The sequence below is a fragment of the Serinus canaria genome, chromosome 3 (genome assembly GCF_022539315.1).
Source record: "Serinus canaria isolate serCan28SL12 chromosome 3, serCan2020, whole genome shotgun sequence".
NCBI lineage: Eukaryota > Metazoa > Chordata > Aves > Passeriformes > Fringillidae > Serinus > Serinus canaria.
In genome coordinates, this window is record NC_066316.1 from 69,290,476 (window position 1) to 69,307,850 (window position 17,375).

Here is a 17,375-nt window from a genome sequence, read left to right on the forward strand (position 1 = left end):
CTGTTGTAATGCCACCACTGGCATGAAGTTTGTGATTCAGTTATCCTACTGACATCAGTGGAAATATTGCCCCTGACACTCAGAAGACCAAAATACTTCCTTTGTTTTAAAACTGGTGGTCAGCATGCTACTGCATATTCTGTTCTGCCATTTGTATTGAGTTACTCATGCCTAAATTCAAGGCTGAAGAAATAAAATGCTCAAAATAACCACATTTGCTGTTAGCTGTCTTTAGGAAATCAATTTTAGGAAACAACTTACAAACTAGGTGAAATGCTGTAATATCTCTACTGTGTTCTGTGGAAAAGTTAGGCATAGTGAAGCTGCTACACATTACATTTTATGCTGAAATGTCCAGATATAATGAATTAGAGCTCTACATGACCCTTCTTTAAAAACAGCCCTTATTGTGTGAGATTGAACACAACCTCACATACTGCTTTCATCTTTTTATAAGAAGTCTTTTACACTTTCCATATTTTCACCAACAGCAAATACTAGAAAATATTGACATTTTCAAAATGCTCCAAAAGAGCAGTGTGGCAACCCTGACAACTGCATTATGAAGGCTGAAAATTTTTAAGAGAGACTTGAGAATAACTGAAAGCAAGACAAAACATTTTCATTTGAGCGATATTAACAAAAAAAATCCCCAGTAAAATGATACCAAACCTACTGCTCCTGCAGACCCAATAAGATCTAAATGGAGGCATTACAGCTCCTACACTGGGCCAAAATTACTGCTGATCCAAGAAGCACCGTGTATTTTAATAAAGCTACGCCTGTTTACACCAGCTATGTATTTGCCCAACCAAATGGGACACATCAATTCGGATCTGGATTATGTCACAGAGCCCTTCGTGCTTCCTATGCCAGCAGTGCAACCACTCTGATTAGGAAGATGGGTCTCACCACAGTGATCAGCCCATTTGTTCATCTCATCTGGCAAATTGCAGCTGACAACAGCCAATACCTGAAGGAAGGAATGAAAAATATCTATCCCACAGTCTACAAAGTTATAGGATGCATCTGGGGCTGACACAGAGGGCAACATCTCTCATGAATTATATTTGGTTTCTATTGCTCTTTCACTTGGTTTAGCTATACACTTTGGTAATAGTAATAAGCTTTATCAAACCTCTGCAACCACACCATTTAATTTTAGTACCAGTTCAACTGCTACTCCAAACAGAGCGCTCCTGTTTATTTCAGTGGCTTGTCATTCAGGCCTTTAACTATTTGTAACAGTTGAGTCTAAAAATGGGTGGTATAGTTATGGGAATTAATAACTCCTGCTGAATCTGAGCATGCTATCCTTACATTTCTGCAGGAGACAGAAAATACACAGGACAGTGTATGTATCCCCCTGCCAGTGCCAGCCACTGTGTTTACTAGTGTTTGCTTTTCCCAGCTTAGTCAGTCCCAAGCAAACCAGCTCATTTCAGGCCCCAGCTACAAGTGTTAACACCTCAGAGTATCATACATCAAAACTGCAAAAGATGAACCTCTGGTCCAGCCCTCTCCTCCTTCTCCACAGGCTTAACATTTTCATATTACGTAAAGCATCTTTGATTTATCTCATCACTGAACTCTGCATATCCAAACTCTCTCCAAATCTTGCTGCCCCTTGTTCTATCCACATTGCAGCAACCACCCAACTGTCCTCCCCAACACTCCACCACCCCAGACCCTTGCCCATTAAACTACTATTATAAATGCATCATGCAACTTATTGCCCTTCTCCTATCCTCAGCTTCAGGTTGTTGTCTAGCTTCACTCATTCCCTGGGATATTTTTTTCAGGTTGCTTTTTTGTACTCCCTAGACATAGTATCTGGCTTTTGGAAAAGTACAAGTTGGATTTTTTCATTATTTCTAATTCCTCCAGAGAATTATTTTCTGTCCTGTCTGGTATCTGCAACTCCTCCTAGTTCAGTATCAGCGGCAGAGTTTGTGAACTTGTTCTCTGTTCTCTCCTGGAGATCATTAATGAAATATGAAACAAGACCAACCTCACGAAAGTCCCCCTGGCACTTCTCTATCCACAACCTGATATGTTGCTCTTTATCACCACCCTTTACTTTATTCCTTGAGCCTGTTTTCAGACCACTTGACAGTGTTCATATCCAAAGCAATTTGAATTAATCTGAGGGTAAGATTTCATGAGATGCCATTTCAAGTGCTTTACTAAATTTCAAATCCATTAGAACTTCTAATTTGCGTCCCTCAGCTGTTTCCGTGCGTGCGTACACACTAGCTGTGGTTGCTGGGCAAAACCTCTGTACTCATCTCTTACTCCTTGCCCATGAGGTAAAACTGCAAAAAACAGGATTGTGGTTGAGTGGGTTTGTGCATTGAATATCTGCCTTTTGTTGGAAAATCCCATTTTTTTTCTAAAAAACAATTCATTTTTCTCAAGAAAATTGAATTAAAATTTTGCATAGCACATACAAAACCACTCCTCAGCATTATAAAGTAATTTTTCTTTTGGCAGGAAATTTGAGTCCTTTTCAATGCAAGCAGTTTCTTATTTAAATGTCCAGCTTCCTATGAAAACGTGGACTGAGGTATACTGCATTCAGTGCTTCCATGGAGGGCATCAAACTATCCATAGACATCAAAACCAACTAATCTTATCCAGCAAACATAATCCTGAATCCAAATAACTACCTTGATATCTCTGTCTAAAAGCTGCTATGTATAAAAATTATATCCCAGCTGTTCTTTACAGTGGTACTACCAGCCAGGTCAAGCCTATTGAAGTTACTTTATTCTGCTGTTAAGCAAATTAAATAAAAATTATTTAGGAACTCTTAAGAAGAAAGTAACCTTATGTCTCCTTTCCTTTTTTTGTTTTTGTTTTTTTTAAGCACCATACAAAAGACTTCCAAATTTTCAGGAACAGTTGCTGGTTTTAATGATATATTGCAGATCCTTGTCAATAACTCTGCTGCTTCACACTTTTATTTCCTTAGGAACACTCGGCTGAGCACCATCTGCTCCTGGTGATTTACTGCTCTCGAGTTGCTGAAGTTGCTCCATAACTTCATCCTAAGAGACTTCAATTTCTGTTATAAGGCCACACTCTGATTTCCTGTGGATAGTGTCCCTGGGACAGGAATTTCCTCATCATCCTCTGTGGTGAAGATGGACACAGGAAATTTAATTTAGTTTCTCTGCTGTTCCACTTTTTCAAAAGAGGTCAGAGCCACGGCTGGATGGCTTTCAGGCACAGGGAACTTAGAGGTGGCTTTTTGTTTTCTACAGAGCCACTTTTTGTATACTTCCTAAACTGCCTGGTACCTGCACCTTTCAGATAACTTCTGCACTCCACCTCAGGAACCTTTAGCTATAACTGATTGATCATGTTTTCAAATGTTTTGAAGGAAGTGTTTTGTCTTAAAAAGGCAAAGCATTTGGTATTTCTGCTACATGTATGGCTAGGACCCTAGTAGCATTTCCATCACTTAACAACCATACTTCCAATTAGGAAAAAAAAACGGTTTTTTCCTCTCTTGCTGTGTGAAAAACCACAGAAACAATAGGAAAACAGACCAGATGCAAAATAATTGATTTGCATGTACACAATGTACAGGGTAAATATGCACAGGGCCTGATCTAAAGCTAATTGCAAGCAGTGGGATGTCACCCGCTGATGCCAATGGAATCTGGATCAGGCCCAAAGAAAGTACACAAAAAAGCAGAGGGAGTTTTTTGTCTCATCTTTCAGTTACAGCAATCATAGGTGTTGTTTGTAACAGTAGTAGGTAACAAATTTTCCAGTAAAAGTGTGATTTTTAAGTTGACAGTGTCCCTTTAAGCTTATGCACTTCTTCACTTGACTATGCCAGATTTACTCTCCCCTTTCTACTTTTCCTTGCTCAGAGGTATACATACCATCTGTGCATCTAATATGGTGTTCTTAAATAGCCTCCAGAGAGATTCAATGCTTCTTTTTCCCCCCTTTTTAAACCTCTTCTTGTTTAACCCTTTTCCTTGGTATTTTAGAACCACCTCTTTCAGAGCTCCTGGTCCTTCTTCCTCAGGATGAAGTTATCACCTTCACACACTGAAGTCAGTAGTGCTTGTGCATTAGTCGAAACTCACAGGGAGTTGCCTTATCAAGGCAGTGATATTGATAAATTGCTTCTGCAAAAGGAGGCATGAGACTGGACCATTCAACAATAGCCAAAGTCAACCATTATTTTAATACTACACAATGAAATAATTCAAACCTTTCTCCCCATAAATATTTAAATCTCAGTGCACTACTTTAATCTCTAGATTAATGTTTAAAGACTTTTGTTTCTAGTTCTAGCAGCTCTCTTCCACCTAATTTTTAGTAGCGCAGTGCACCACAACTGTGAAAGCCGGGGGGCTAAATTAAAAATAATAAGAGTTATTGAGGCTGAGTTGTTTGATTTCTAACTCAACAGGTTTCCCTTTTCATTTGAGACTCCGAATTTCAAGGGAGAGAAGGCCCACAGGCATGCAGGGCACTGCAGTGCTGCATCCATCCATGTGCTAAGAGGAGAATCACTGCACTCTGCCAGTCAAATGGAGACGCTGAGTCCTCGGTGGTTCCCCACGCTCCCCAGCAAAGCTGCACCAGGCTGCCATGCCCCACTAAAGGCCCTTTCCCTTGCAAAGCCCAGAGAAGGGCTGGAGAGGTGCTCTGCTCTGCTTCTGAAGTAAATGAGCAGCAACAGAGCCACGTCTCCCCCTCATCCCGTGTGTGCCCACCAGGGGACTGGCTCCTGCCTGAGCATCTCAGCCAGCCCCTCTGTGTGACAGAGGCAGAGATGGCCTCCTGCTTCTTAGGCTGGAGAGTAAATAAACCCAAAACATCTGAAGACACATGCTCCCAAACCCATCAAATGGCTGTTTCTAAGTATTACTAAGCAGATGAGTACATTTATTTTAGATACAAAAATTGCATCAAGTCTGACAACTCACAACATATGTTTACTTTCAACTTAAATTCGAATAGGTGAGCTGTAAATGCTTGGGGTTTTGACAGAGCAGAGCCAGACACTGAATTTATCTGGTCACCAAGTGATCAAATGTTATTGGAGAAACAATTTTCTACTGGAAAGACATTTTACATTTTCAGACTTTTGCTCTATAAAACCCACCTCGTTCTTCCATCAAGTTTAACGCCTGCACAGTGAGCACGGCTTGATTTATAACAAGAAACTGACGTCAACTAACAATCCCCAGTAGAACATTTTCCTGTTCATCCAGCAGATTATAAGTTATATCCATTTGGCCTCTCCTAGCCTCATTTAAACTCACAAGGCCAGACTCAAGGTTAATGGGTGTAAGGGTTTCTTCAGTCTTCCCATAAACCAGCAGATGTTTCCAAACAAACCTAAAAGGATGAAACTTTCCCAGCTAGAAGGGGCCAAAAAGATGGACAATGTGATTTACTTCCTTGGTCTGACTCAGTTTCATCCTTGAATTTATTGCAAGATTTCTATGGCTGATGGAGAGGAAAGTCGCCACACTGGGAACGTAATAGAGTGATTAAATACAGACTGTCAGCTGACAAGAAATGTCGCAGCACCACTGAATTGCTGCCTCACCTGCACAAATTACTTTGCCACTTGCGAAATGTGACAGCAATGTCATCTCCTGAGACACTTTAGGACTAGAAATTACCTTCCACCTTCAGCTGGGCCCCTCAGCTTTTTTACTTCTGCCCACCGTGCTACCCTGACTGGGTGGAATTTTGCCTCGCTAAACTATGCCATTAATTCCAGTTTCTGTATTCCACACACCCTTTCAGAAGTGTGTACGAATGGTGTTGCTCACAACATTGTTCCTAATCCAAACACATTTTTGAAAACCATATTTGCTTAATTTTGGTTTTCAAATAAAAATATATAGAGTGAAAAAAATACTCAACCTCCTTCTCAATATTTCCCTAAGTTAATGAGCTGACTGATAAATGAACAGATGCCATTAAGGCAATAATTTATTCAAATGTCATGATATTTTTGAACAAACATTTAATATGCATTTCTTTATTTGCCCAGCTCATATTAGTATTAATGATTGATGTGTTCATTAGGAAAAGGAAGAGTGGCACCAAATATAGTCTGTGCAAATTAGATTCACTTTGGAGATCTACCCTAAGCTTTTGTCAGAACAAGGACTGTTCTTGATGCTCATTCTGTGTTGAGCATGTGAAAACGAAGCTGAAAGGTGCCTAATTTCATACAAAGCCAAGGTTCATCTAAGGCAACCTGAGCTGAGACATGAAACAGAGGAGAGCAACATTTTTTTGAGCAATTGGCTAGCTCACATAGGTTGGAACCAAAGGGGTTCAGAGGTAAAGTAAGCACCAGTGTGTATAATATCTGCTCAATTTCTGAATGCATCATTGTTATTGATTTAACCTGTTTAATCAAAAATCCCTTGGTGATGTAAAAATGTCATGGATGCAGACCATGAAGTCTATCTTGCCAAACTTTTTAAAGGAGCAAAATGTCTCTTATCCTCTAGTGTCTTCCTCTCCTCTTCAAAAATTCACCCGAAGTGATTCAAGACCTCAGTAAAGCTCTTTAATAACCTCCAGAAAAATGGCTACTGGCCATATTTCTCCCTCAGTCACTCTGCAGGTAGCAACTTCCTCCACTTCTCTAATACAAAGGTGTCAGGACATCTATTTAAATCCAAATCATTGCTCCAAACTGCATTCACCCGGTGTGAAAGAAACTTAAAAAGCATTTCCAGTCAAGTCCTAACACAATTAGTGGTTTTTGTTGTACCATCTGTATGTAAACAAAACTTGCTTCTGGGAAAAAGGAAAAGCTCAATCGTTGAAGCTGTCCAAAACTGATGTGAGGACACCTTGCATAAACTGGTAGCTTTGTTTGAATCAAATGCCTGCCCCCCAAGAGGCAGCTGTAATTAGCATATTCATCTTGATAGAACCAAAGCAGCCAGAATGCAACACGACTGATGTAATGTGACACGGTGGTTAAAATTAAAAGTGAACACGCCTTTTAATTGGATTGGATACCTGCTAGTAATTCAGACAATGGGAATTTGATTCAAATTTATAGTATTAAATGGCAGCAGATGGACATTAAAATGTCCATTGAGTTTGCAAACTGACAAGCATGCTGGGTTTGCCAGATCCCTTCATTAAGTCACTGGTGGCATCAGTCAGGTGCTGCTGCCCATTTCATTGTTAGCAATGGCAATACATTTTGCTTTGTTGTGGGTGAGCGGCAAGATATTCAGACTGATGGCCTCAGTAGGTTCATTTGGAATTTCATTTGCCTCTTCTAAACATGAAAAATCCTAGCTCTGGTTAGGGAAGCAGTTCTATGCGATCTTTGGGTTTAGCATCCTGTAAATAACAAGGCCAGCTGATGACAGCAAGACAATGATGCCAATCTTCTTTTTGACCAACGCCACCCTTTTTTTTCACAGCTCAGGATTTTCTTAATATTTCAGTCTGTGTTCCAGATTCTTGGTCACTATCTGCAGCCTTCAACCCTTAATAAACTTTAAAAACATCCTCTGAATGAGGTTATTTTCCTTATCCCTCCTTCTCCAGCCAGTTCCTCAAAGAAGTTTGCAATTGTGCCCCACACTCGAGCTGCTTCCCCTGCAGACTCAGCGTCTCATCTGCATTCACTCATCAGCGCTCATTTATGTCTCAACAAAGCAATCACAGCTATGGAGATGTTTGTTGTCTTTTTCCCCTCTACCTTCAAGCACTTGCAGGAAACCTTTTCAGTTGGCTGCTGTGGCAGATAGGCGCACACACACACGCAGATGTGCACACACAAATACACGCACGCATGTTCTACGCAAACCCGCCGCGGCAGAAGCCACTTTGTGAAGCCATTTATTGAATCCTGCTTTTCTCTACAGCTCCACAGAACCAAATATGCATGCAAAGATGGTGGGACACCTGCTCTGAACTGACCTTTCTGAACACCTGATTAACGCAAGTTAAATCTCTAGGAGAAATAGATTTTCTATTCAGAGCCCCATGTTTTTCAACTATAGAAAGAGAGTCTAAAGGAACAGCTAAGCTTTCTTTCTTTTTTTTTTTTTTGCATTATTTGCATGAAGTTGCTCCAAGCAATTTTCCAAATTTCAATGAATAATGTTCACTTTACAAATTAAATTTTGTAGATGCATAAGAAAGAGATAAAAGTAGCTTTTTTTTTGCCATTACTCATTGACTTAACAGTGTGATTGTTAAATATCTCTCATGCGCTGTTAGGCCGCACAATTAAGCTTGAAATCAAGAGAGCTTTCTCTGACAATCCTCAGTAATAATTCTGGGGAATGATAGCTGCTGTTTACTCCAGTTTATAGTAAGTGTTTGTATCTAAATGTCCATATTATCACTTAGTGATAGATATTAATTAACCAAAAAATTATGCAGGCAAGAGCACTAAAGCTATATGATGTTGCATGCTCTTTATCATCTTTAAATATAGCTTGAAAATGTGAGGAGTTGCCTAATGCAACAGAACTCAGAACTAAATAAATGTGTATGACTTCTTACAGCTCCATTTGATAGTTCACATTCATTTTTGCCACACAGATGAGATAAAGGACCCTAAACCACACTCCCTGTCTGCCTACTAACACACAGTGTTGCCCACCACTATACTTTACAGGGAGAAAAGGGTCATCCATGTTGACATCTTCATGGTGCTACAGAGTAGCTTACTTTTACTTTTTGATTTTTTGCCTTTTTGTTTATTAGCATGAATGAAATTGGACTGCTCTGTAAACAAAAACATCTATCTTTCTTCCTAATTGTGAGGCAGTGCAAAGCAGGGACAAGGTCAAACATAAAATACTGCCTGAGAACCTTGCAGTCATTATGTCTCCAAAGTCTTAGTCAAATCAAGTAAATTACTCTTTAATATATCTGTGAACTGAGTTTATAGCCTGTTTGAAGTCAGTTCTAGCTCTGTGTTTGGCTATTTGGTCATAACAAATTTGTTTTCTGACCCATTGAGTCAAACAACCTAATTTAAAAATTAATCTTTTCAAGCTTCAGACTCACTGGATCAAATTATGAGTCCAACCATTCCCTTTAAATTTCATATTCTGAAACTTGGTGGTCTAGTGCTTTTTGCCCTTACCTGACTCTTTGGTACTTAACTTTGTATTAGTTGGCCTCTAAAATTAAATCTGAGAAGGAAGCACCCAAATCTTATATCTTTGGGTACTAACATTAGTCCCAAATGCTCGCTTTTCCAGCAATGGTTCTTTTTAATCGGTATTATTATACACATCAGGTTGTCATTGTACAATATTCATCGTGTGCATTTGACTGGGCAAACTGGACAAACAGGAGCAGGAATGCAGTTTTGGGTTATTTTTGTTTTGGGGTGGCAGTGGTGTTATTTTTAGGTTCCTTTCTAAATTGGCTCTTGTCTAAATACTTTGGGTTTTGCTTAATGGGGTAAAAGCCTCAATTTTTTGTTCATTTACCACTAATAATTTAGATAAGCTTATTCTGTTGGGGGAGCCTTTATAATTTCAAAACATATATATTTCTATTCTTGCAAGGCATGGCTGCTGGCTGATATAATTTTAAATGGTCGTGACTTTAAAATACCTGGAGCAAAATTTCATCTAAGAAAGGCAACTTAAGGTTGCACCAGACTTCTTCCTTACAAACTTCCCATTCCAGGTATGAAGCTCTCTGACAACCTCAGCTATGCACGGATGCAGAGGATATAGGGGCCCAGCTTCCAGAGCACAAATAGGCAAGACTCCAGCAGGACAAAAAGCAGAAAAGCCTGATGGGCACCTTGGACTTAACTCCTTGGGTTCAAAGCTCCCAAGGCCAGGAAGGTCCAGCTTATTCCAATGTGTTGCTACTCTTGCCAAACCCAGTGCAGGAAAGGGCTGAGAAGGAGTTAGAAGTTGGGAACAGCCAGTGCACAGCTGACCTGGGGCTTTGTGGAGCCTTATCAGGGCACTTCAGGGTGGGCTCATGCCAAGCCTTCTCCCAGGTGGGAATCTGTGGCATGAAGCACTGTAATGTGCATTTGCCCTGTGTATGGGAAAAGATTTTGTTTTTTTATTAGAATTACAAAAGTCCTCATTCTGAACACAGCAATTGTCATTCAGGGATGGATAATTCACAGCATTACTTAGTTCTGTTTTGAGGCATTAGTGATGACTAATTCTTTACTGCTTAAACAGTCCCATCATCTGAGGCAAGCACTTGTTACAGCATTTCTTATCTAGGGGAGGGAGGGAAGACTGCTTAACACGATCCATTAGGAAACTCAAGCTTTAAATAAAGTGACCACAAAGTCCTATCAGCTCCCAGAAATGCAGCAGCTGTACATATTTAATGTAACACAACACTATATTGTGGCAGAGATCCCTGTTTAAAACATGCATAAGGCAGGTGAAACGTGACTGTTTTGCTCCTCTGTTTGAAAAATGAGAAAGTGTAGAGTGGCATAACTCCTTCAAAAACATAAATAAGCATTAGAGTCATGGAGAAGACAGGTACGCTGTTGGAATAGCAGTAACAGAGCAAAGGTCAGCAGTTAAATCTGAAACTATTGCATCCTGGTTCTTTTGATCTTATTCCTCAAGACTCCACTCTGTTACTAACAGGTGAAGTGCAAAACCAGAAGCGTGAGGGTCTGCTGAATTCTACTGTGCTTGTCTTCATTTAACAACAGCACTTCCTAAATATTCTGTCCCCAGAATATCTAATGCCATAAATACTTCCAAGGGGCAGCTACAGATTTCCTCTGCTCAGTCAAATCCTGTGAAATTCCAGATTTCACAGGTCCAAAGAAAAAGAAAATTTAACTCACTGGCTTAGCTTTGAAGCAGAGCCAATCAACATGATAATGTTTTCTCACCATGTTTTGCCAAGTCCTCCCACACGGCATTTTGTTAGTTTGAAACCTCTTTAGTGAATAATAGGACATTTCACTGGGATATGCTGGTATATGAAAACATTAGGAACATCTATTGTGTTTATATATGGATATGTGTATACGTATATGTGTACGTATTTTTTTATATGTGTGTGTCTGCCTGTATACACACACATACAAAATAATGAATACAGAGAGTTTTCTGGATGGAAATATTTGGCATCTTCCAGAAGAAGTTAACAGAGGTATAGGAAAGGGAACCAAGGAGAATGTGAAGCTCTAATTCATCCTTTGTCATAATACAAGGACAAGGAAGCTTCCGATAAAGCACAAGGATGATAAATAGTAAGTCAGGTAAAAGGGAACTTTTTCCATATATGCTGCCTCACTGATTGAATTCATGGTCATAAACTATTACTGAATTCTACTACTCATGGGTTACTAGAAGGCTGAAGTACCTATGCATTATGTTAACATGAATTTATTTTCATTTAGTGGAGACCTCTTAGTTCAGGATCTCAGCTGTAGGCGAGAAAGAATACACCAAGTCCTTTCATCTGCCTCTCCAAGGTTTCCAAAATTATCTGGTACTCATCAGTTCTGGTCACACAGGACCACCTAACCAGGATCACTGACAATGCCTCCATTACTAGGAAGTATCTTATCCACATAAATTTGTGACTGGAAGTCACAGGAGCATCAGCTGACAGAAATCTGCATCCTGTCAGCCCAGAGTGTCTGGACTGTGCCCTGCACATTGCAAGGCACACAGAAGTGCATATGATAGAAATGCACATGTGCACATGCATCCATGTGGATTTATTTTCAAATGAGGAGCATCTAAGGAGCACGTATTTCCTTCCTCTACACTTCTTCTAGATAAAAAGAATGCAAAAATACTCATGTGACTTTTACTTGCCTGTCTGCTCCAGTAGACACTATGAGCTTGATTCTCCAAGACTGCCACTAAAATTCCACTCTACTGATTTTTGCAACCTAATTTTTCAGGCTTTTTTTTTTTTTTTGCAGGATGATGTGACCCAAATTTATAAAGGAGGTTAATTTGCTATAGCATTGCATCTTGAGTCTAGAACCCATATGTGCTTATTTGTTTTTATGACAAATGTAAAAGACCAGATTTAAAGACCTGAAGTCAGTTTGAATTTGACAGGCTTGGAATGTCCTGAAGCATGAGGGTAAATGGCATCATTTAGGAAGCCAAAGTGTAAAGAGTTTTATGAATGATAAACATTTCTAAGACAAGAAATTTACACAGAGGCTCACATTATTAAGCACCAAAAGGACACATTATTTTTTTTAACAACTACAAATTTGAAGGGTTTCTTCTCTATTTTTCTTTAAACGACATGTTACAAATTCTGCTGCAGAAAAACAGCTGCTGAAGTAACCTAGAGGGCATTTTCAGGCACTGTGCTTCAGTGATTACAGCAATTTTTGTAGACATTCAATATTAGGATTGCTTCTAATTTTAGATGGAGTTAAATTTAAATTGAGTAGGAGGGGCATTCATGTTACTCTAGATGTTCTAACATAGCTTACCCCAACCCAAAAACTGAATAGTGTCTGAATTTTGTAGCAATGATAAGTTATTCAAAATTATATACTTTTAAAGAATGAAACTACAGCTCACTAGCAGCAGTGAAAAGATGTCCAGTATTATGATGGGACTGAGCCTTAGGCCCTAAAAGCATTTACCCACTGGCCATGATCCCAATGCCATGGGGCTTGGTGGCACTGTCCTACACAACCCTCTCTATTTCTCTGATACTTCCTCTTAGTTGTGTATGTGTAGGAAGTATCCTGAGACTCTAAGGCCAAATTTGGAGTCTTATGTCATTAGGATTTAAATTTCCTGACCCTCAAAAAACCCAAGTATCAAGCTGAGAGAAACTGAAAGAAAGAAGGTTAGTAAAGGGCTGACAGTCCAACAGACAATACAGATGGAAAGTGGTGGGTCTAGGTGAAACAGAGAAAACAAAAGAAAAGAGTTTCTATTAGATGCTAAATGAGACTCAGGCTGGGCCTGATTAAAGCCATGTCTATGTGGGTTACATCTTTCCTTATTTCTCTTACCTTGTTTCTCTTGAAATATGCTCTTCGGCAAGCTGCAAAGCACTTCTCGCTGCAGAAGCATTTCACTTCACTTCCCATACTCAGGGAATAGCGCTTGATTCCAACTTTCTGGCACCAGGCACACATTATTTGTACATTTGACACATCATCTTCTACAACAAAAATATAAGAACAATGTTTACATGAGATGCAAACACCTTCCTCAGACATCTGCACACTTACTCTTAGATACAAGCAGCACCAGCTCATCTTATTGCTAACTCCCTCACTGTCAGAGAGCAGAACTGTGCCTGCCTGGGATCACCAGCTTCGTCCTCAGGCAGCCAGTGACCTGTGCCAGCCAGACTCAGCAGCCTGGCAAAGCTTCTAAAATGGCTGGAAAAGATGATTAGCTGCAAAAATTGTGCACTGCTGAAAATGACTGGATCTCGAGAACTTCTTAGCACGCTTAAGAGCGCACAACTCTTTATTAAATGAGTAACCAAGACTGAAGGTTTAGTGGGTATTGCTCCTTTGTTCTTGTTACTTACAGTCTGCTGTAGTGAGTCCCTGAGATGCTCTGCTCAGCAAGCTGGTGATAAAACACAGCCAGAAGGTGCTGCACTAAGGCAGGTCTCTAACATGAGCCCTCTTCTAAATAAGAAGGAACATAAAACACCCCTTTTCTGTATTATTTTGAAATGACTAGCATACAAAACAGGGAGCTTTTGTGTGAGTTCAGCAGTCACAGAAACATAGACTTAAACAAGGCAGAAGTTGCCACACTGTGTTACTGTAACCCACACGGGTTACTTTTCAGTAATTATGCTCATTGGTCCAATTTTAATTCGGGCAGAGTTCGCAAGCCTCTTTCAAGCTCTTCTCTAACGTGTGTTACAAATGTGGCATGTGTGCCTTCTGCCATGTAAAAATACCACAGAGCTTATTTACTAACGCAAATATCCTTTTGCAATATCCTTTTGTGGTCATCATTCCCACCTCAGGTTCACAGAAAACAGCAGTGAATAGTTAAGCCTACTAAACAGATCAAGTCAAGAAGTTAGCAGGAATCTTTCTGACTTAAAACTCAGAATTCTTCAGTTCTTATGTCCAGTTTGTGATACTGAATGACCTTTCAGTTACAGACAGCAGCCATTGTCTAACTTCTGGGAAAAAATATCCCTGGAGACTAATTGTTAAAGCAGTTCCTGGTCCATGAGCTGTGGAGAATTCATAGCTTAGAGATTCTGTCATGCAGCCATCCTATTTCCCTATAAAGGATTTGTTTTTGAAGCTACGCTGTCATCGTTCTGTAAAATTATTGGCAAACTAATTTTTAGCAGAGTGATTTGGCTCCTTTCCCTGACTATCATAACTCAGAACTACGTGCTGCATTTTACTCACCTTATTGGAATAAATACTGCCAGTTTAATAACTTTTTTCCTTCCACGAATTGTGTTATGATTTACAGCTACAAATAAAATTCTACAATGTAAAATAATGACCTTTTAGTTTTAATCTGACTGTCTACCTTTAAACCTACATTTAAGGCCAAGTTATAGCACAGATTTGTTTAATGTATTGCATCACTTACCCTTTAGAGTGGGATTTGCCAGTATTATAAGCACCTTCATATACTGAACACGAAGGGAAATCAAAACAATTTGGCCAAAATTATCACTAGCCATCTCTAGGGTGAAAAAGCCTGCCCTGAGCTGGCTGTAACATCAGCCAGGCACACAGGGTGCTGCATGGTGATTTTTGTATGCCACCTTCTCTGCAGACTGGTCTTGTCCAGGGTGCCAACTACTCCAGCAGAGACCTAGAGCTCTTCCCCCCATTCTTGTCCTGAGCCATTTGAACCACTTATCTTTTACAAAGGCACCCTGATTCAGCTACTTTTGCACCGTAATGAACCAATTCCTTACAGACTGAACCTGCCCCTTTGCATGTACCAGGACAACAGAAGATCCTCTGAATCAAAGGAACCAGACAGCAGACTCTTGTTTCAGATAACAGTAACATATATTCGCCTACTGATAAGAAGCATTTTATCTCTGGAAAAGAGAAGATCTACTAGTGATACCTTTCTAATAGCCTTTATTTCTGATGAGAAGAACTCTCATAAATGAAAAAAGAACGTTACAGAGCTGAAAAAGAGTTCACTGGCAAAGTAGGTGCTGAAATTGCTCTTTTTGAAGCAGATTAGCTTGTCTGGGGCACAGTTTTTGAGGGGAAACACAGATGCACTACTGGGATTCTCAGGGGCTTTCATGAGTGATTTGATAGGGGGAACACCTCAGCTGTCATTCAATTCCTGTTCACTAATTCACATGAACATGAAGTCTCCCATAGATGATGAGAAAGAGCCACACAATTGTTTATTTCTAATTACACAGGCTACCAGCAGCAGCTGTTTACATGGAAAAGCATGTTATTCACTTCTCTGCACTTCCTTCTACCAAAGACCCTCTAAGATACATCCTGGCAAGGGAAGGGGAGGAGAGGAGAGGGAGAGGGACCTTCTGTGTCAGGTTGCTGTCTTGCCATGTCCCGTCCATCAGAACTTCACAACCACCTCACAAAGAATCCTTTGAAGCAGCACGGCTTCACTTGTGGTCCATGGTTCTGATGGTCAAAAAAAACAGCAAAGAATGGTCTACAAACTACTTCTTCCAGCCATTGTATGCACTTCCAGGAAGTGATATGTGATATCAGGAGGCATCACCAATATTAGTCAAAATGATCATCATTTTGAAAGAAGGAAGGGGGAAAGGGAAGGAAATAATCTAGATATACAAAAAGAACACAAATTGTTTCTCTACTCCTTTCCCACAACAGTCATCAAACAATATAATCCCTTTCATTTCATGGTAACAGCAATAATAGAACTAGATGCCTCTTCAATTTAACAGACTCGGGAACACTGCTACAGAAGGATTAGCCAAGTATGGCCATGTGAAGCAGCCAGGGAAAAGCAGTATTTCAGAAGGGGGTTCAGAGTACACACTTCCTGGGACAGGACACTAATACATCACTTTTAAAGTCATCTTTGCTCCCTCAAGTGTACATTTGCCCAAGACGATTTTTGATGCAACTGGAACTTTTTGTAATGCAGTTCATCAAGTGAAATAGAAAACATCCCTGATCACATGGCTATGGACCATCAGACCAGTCCAGCCCAGCAGGAGGAAAACTTGGTCTAAACTCAAATCCTCTCTTTCAGCTACAAGTGATGCTAAGAAAAGCAGAGAAAGGAAGCCATGGTACTTGGTACCTGGGAGAGTACAGAGCTGCGCCCTATGGGTGTGGGTGACAGCTGGGGACAATAATAAAGGTCCAAAGATGACTGTGTGCTTTCCTTCTTCACACCAGTCATGGTAAAGATCTGAGCAGACCTTGTGAAAAGAACTAATAGGCATGTTTTGTTACAGTGTATTAAGCTTAGTGGCCAAAATTCAGGACTGCAACACTGGCAGAAAGTATTACTTCATGTATTTCTACCAGCAGTGAGAAGCAATAACGTAGCCTCAAGACATTAAGACTGTGTGAAATAAGAAAAGACAGAGTCTTGGGATTTAAGTGCTGTCATCTGCTAAACACAAGCTGGAATAATCTGAAACCAGAAATTCGTATCTTGCATTCCATTCAAGATAAAATTCCTCTCACTTTTTCACAGACCTTTGTTTTTCAAGGCCAAATTCTTTGAAAATCACTTTACCAGATTCCTGCCCTGCTTTCAGGAAAATGTATCAAATCCCTTTTCCTAGAGCACTCAGCTAGAAGAACTTGCTGCTAGGAGATCACAGGGAAGTCGGAAATTTTCAAATCCAGTAGTTTAAGACTGGTTATCTGTCTTCAATCTTTATTCTAATCTTTTCCTGATTAGAACTGCACTAAGAAAGCTTCTCCACAATAATTATCCCAGTTTACTACACTGGTAATAGTCTCCTTTGTTCATAGTCAATCTTTTGCTGGTAGTCCAGCTTAGCATATCTGCTTAAAGTAACATGAGCTTATCCTGACACCATGCCTACATCCATCATGTGAGCTCCCACTGGAGCTGCTCTTCTGATGAAGATCATTTACCATCACTTTTAGGACACATGTAGCTGTGCTGACACATTTGTAAATTACAAAAATATCATTTGCAAGTCCTGGCACAGATAATATTGAAGTGAAAGAAACTACTTAATAACTGCTTTTTTTTTTTTCACCTCCATCTGAGCCTGCAACTTTAGGACCTGCTTTTGCAAAGTGTTCAGCATGCTCTCAGATCTGTCACACTTATGACAGGTAGCATGGGCACTCTTACAGGTGAGACAAAGAGGAGATGGGACTGACAAACTGAATTGTAACAGGAGGGCTTTCAGCAAAACATACATATTGCTGTCCTCTCTAATTAGGC

General features: G+C 40.0%; 2 protein-coding genes across 5 annotated transcripts in view; one reads left to right on the forward strand and one right to left on the reverse strand.

The window, feature by feature from the left end:
* SEC63 (SEC63 homolog, protein translocation regulator) overlaps positions 1–17,375 on the forward strand; it is a 564,354-nt gene that overhangs the window by 246,003 nt on the left and 300,976 nt on the right. The gene's annotated exons all lie outside the window — the stretch shown is intronic.
* Positions 1–17,375, reverse strand: part of SOBP (sine oculis binding protein homolog) — a 111,553-nt gene that overhangs the window by 74,762 nt on the left and 19,416 nt on the right. For all 3 annotated transcript variants that reach the window (XM_018917774.3, XM_009093164.4, XM_030235688.2), the window contains exon 4: positions 12,989–13,140. In XM_018917774.3, the coding sequence (XP_018773319.1) occupies positions 12,989–13,140 (152 nt within the window). The remainder of the gene's footprint in view (positions 1–12,988; positions 13,141–17,375) is intronic.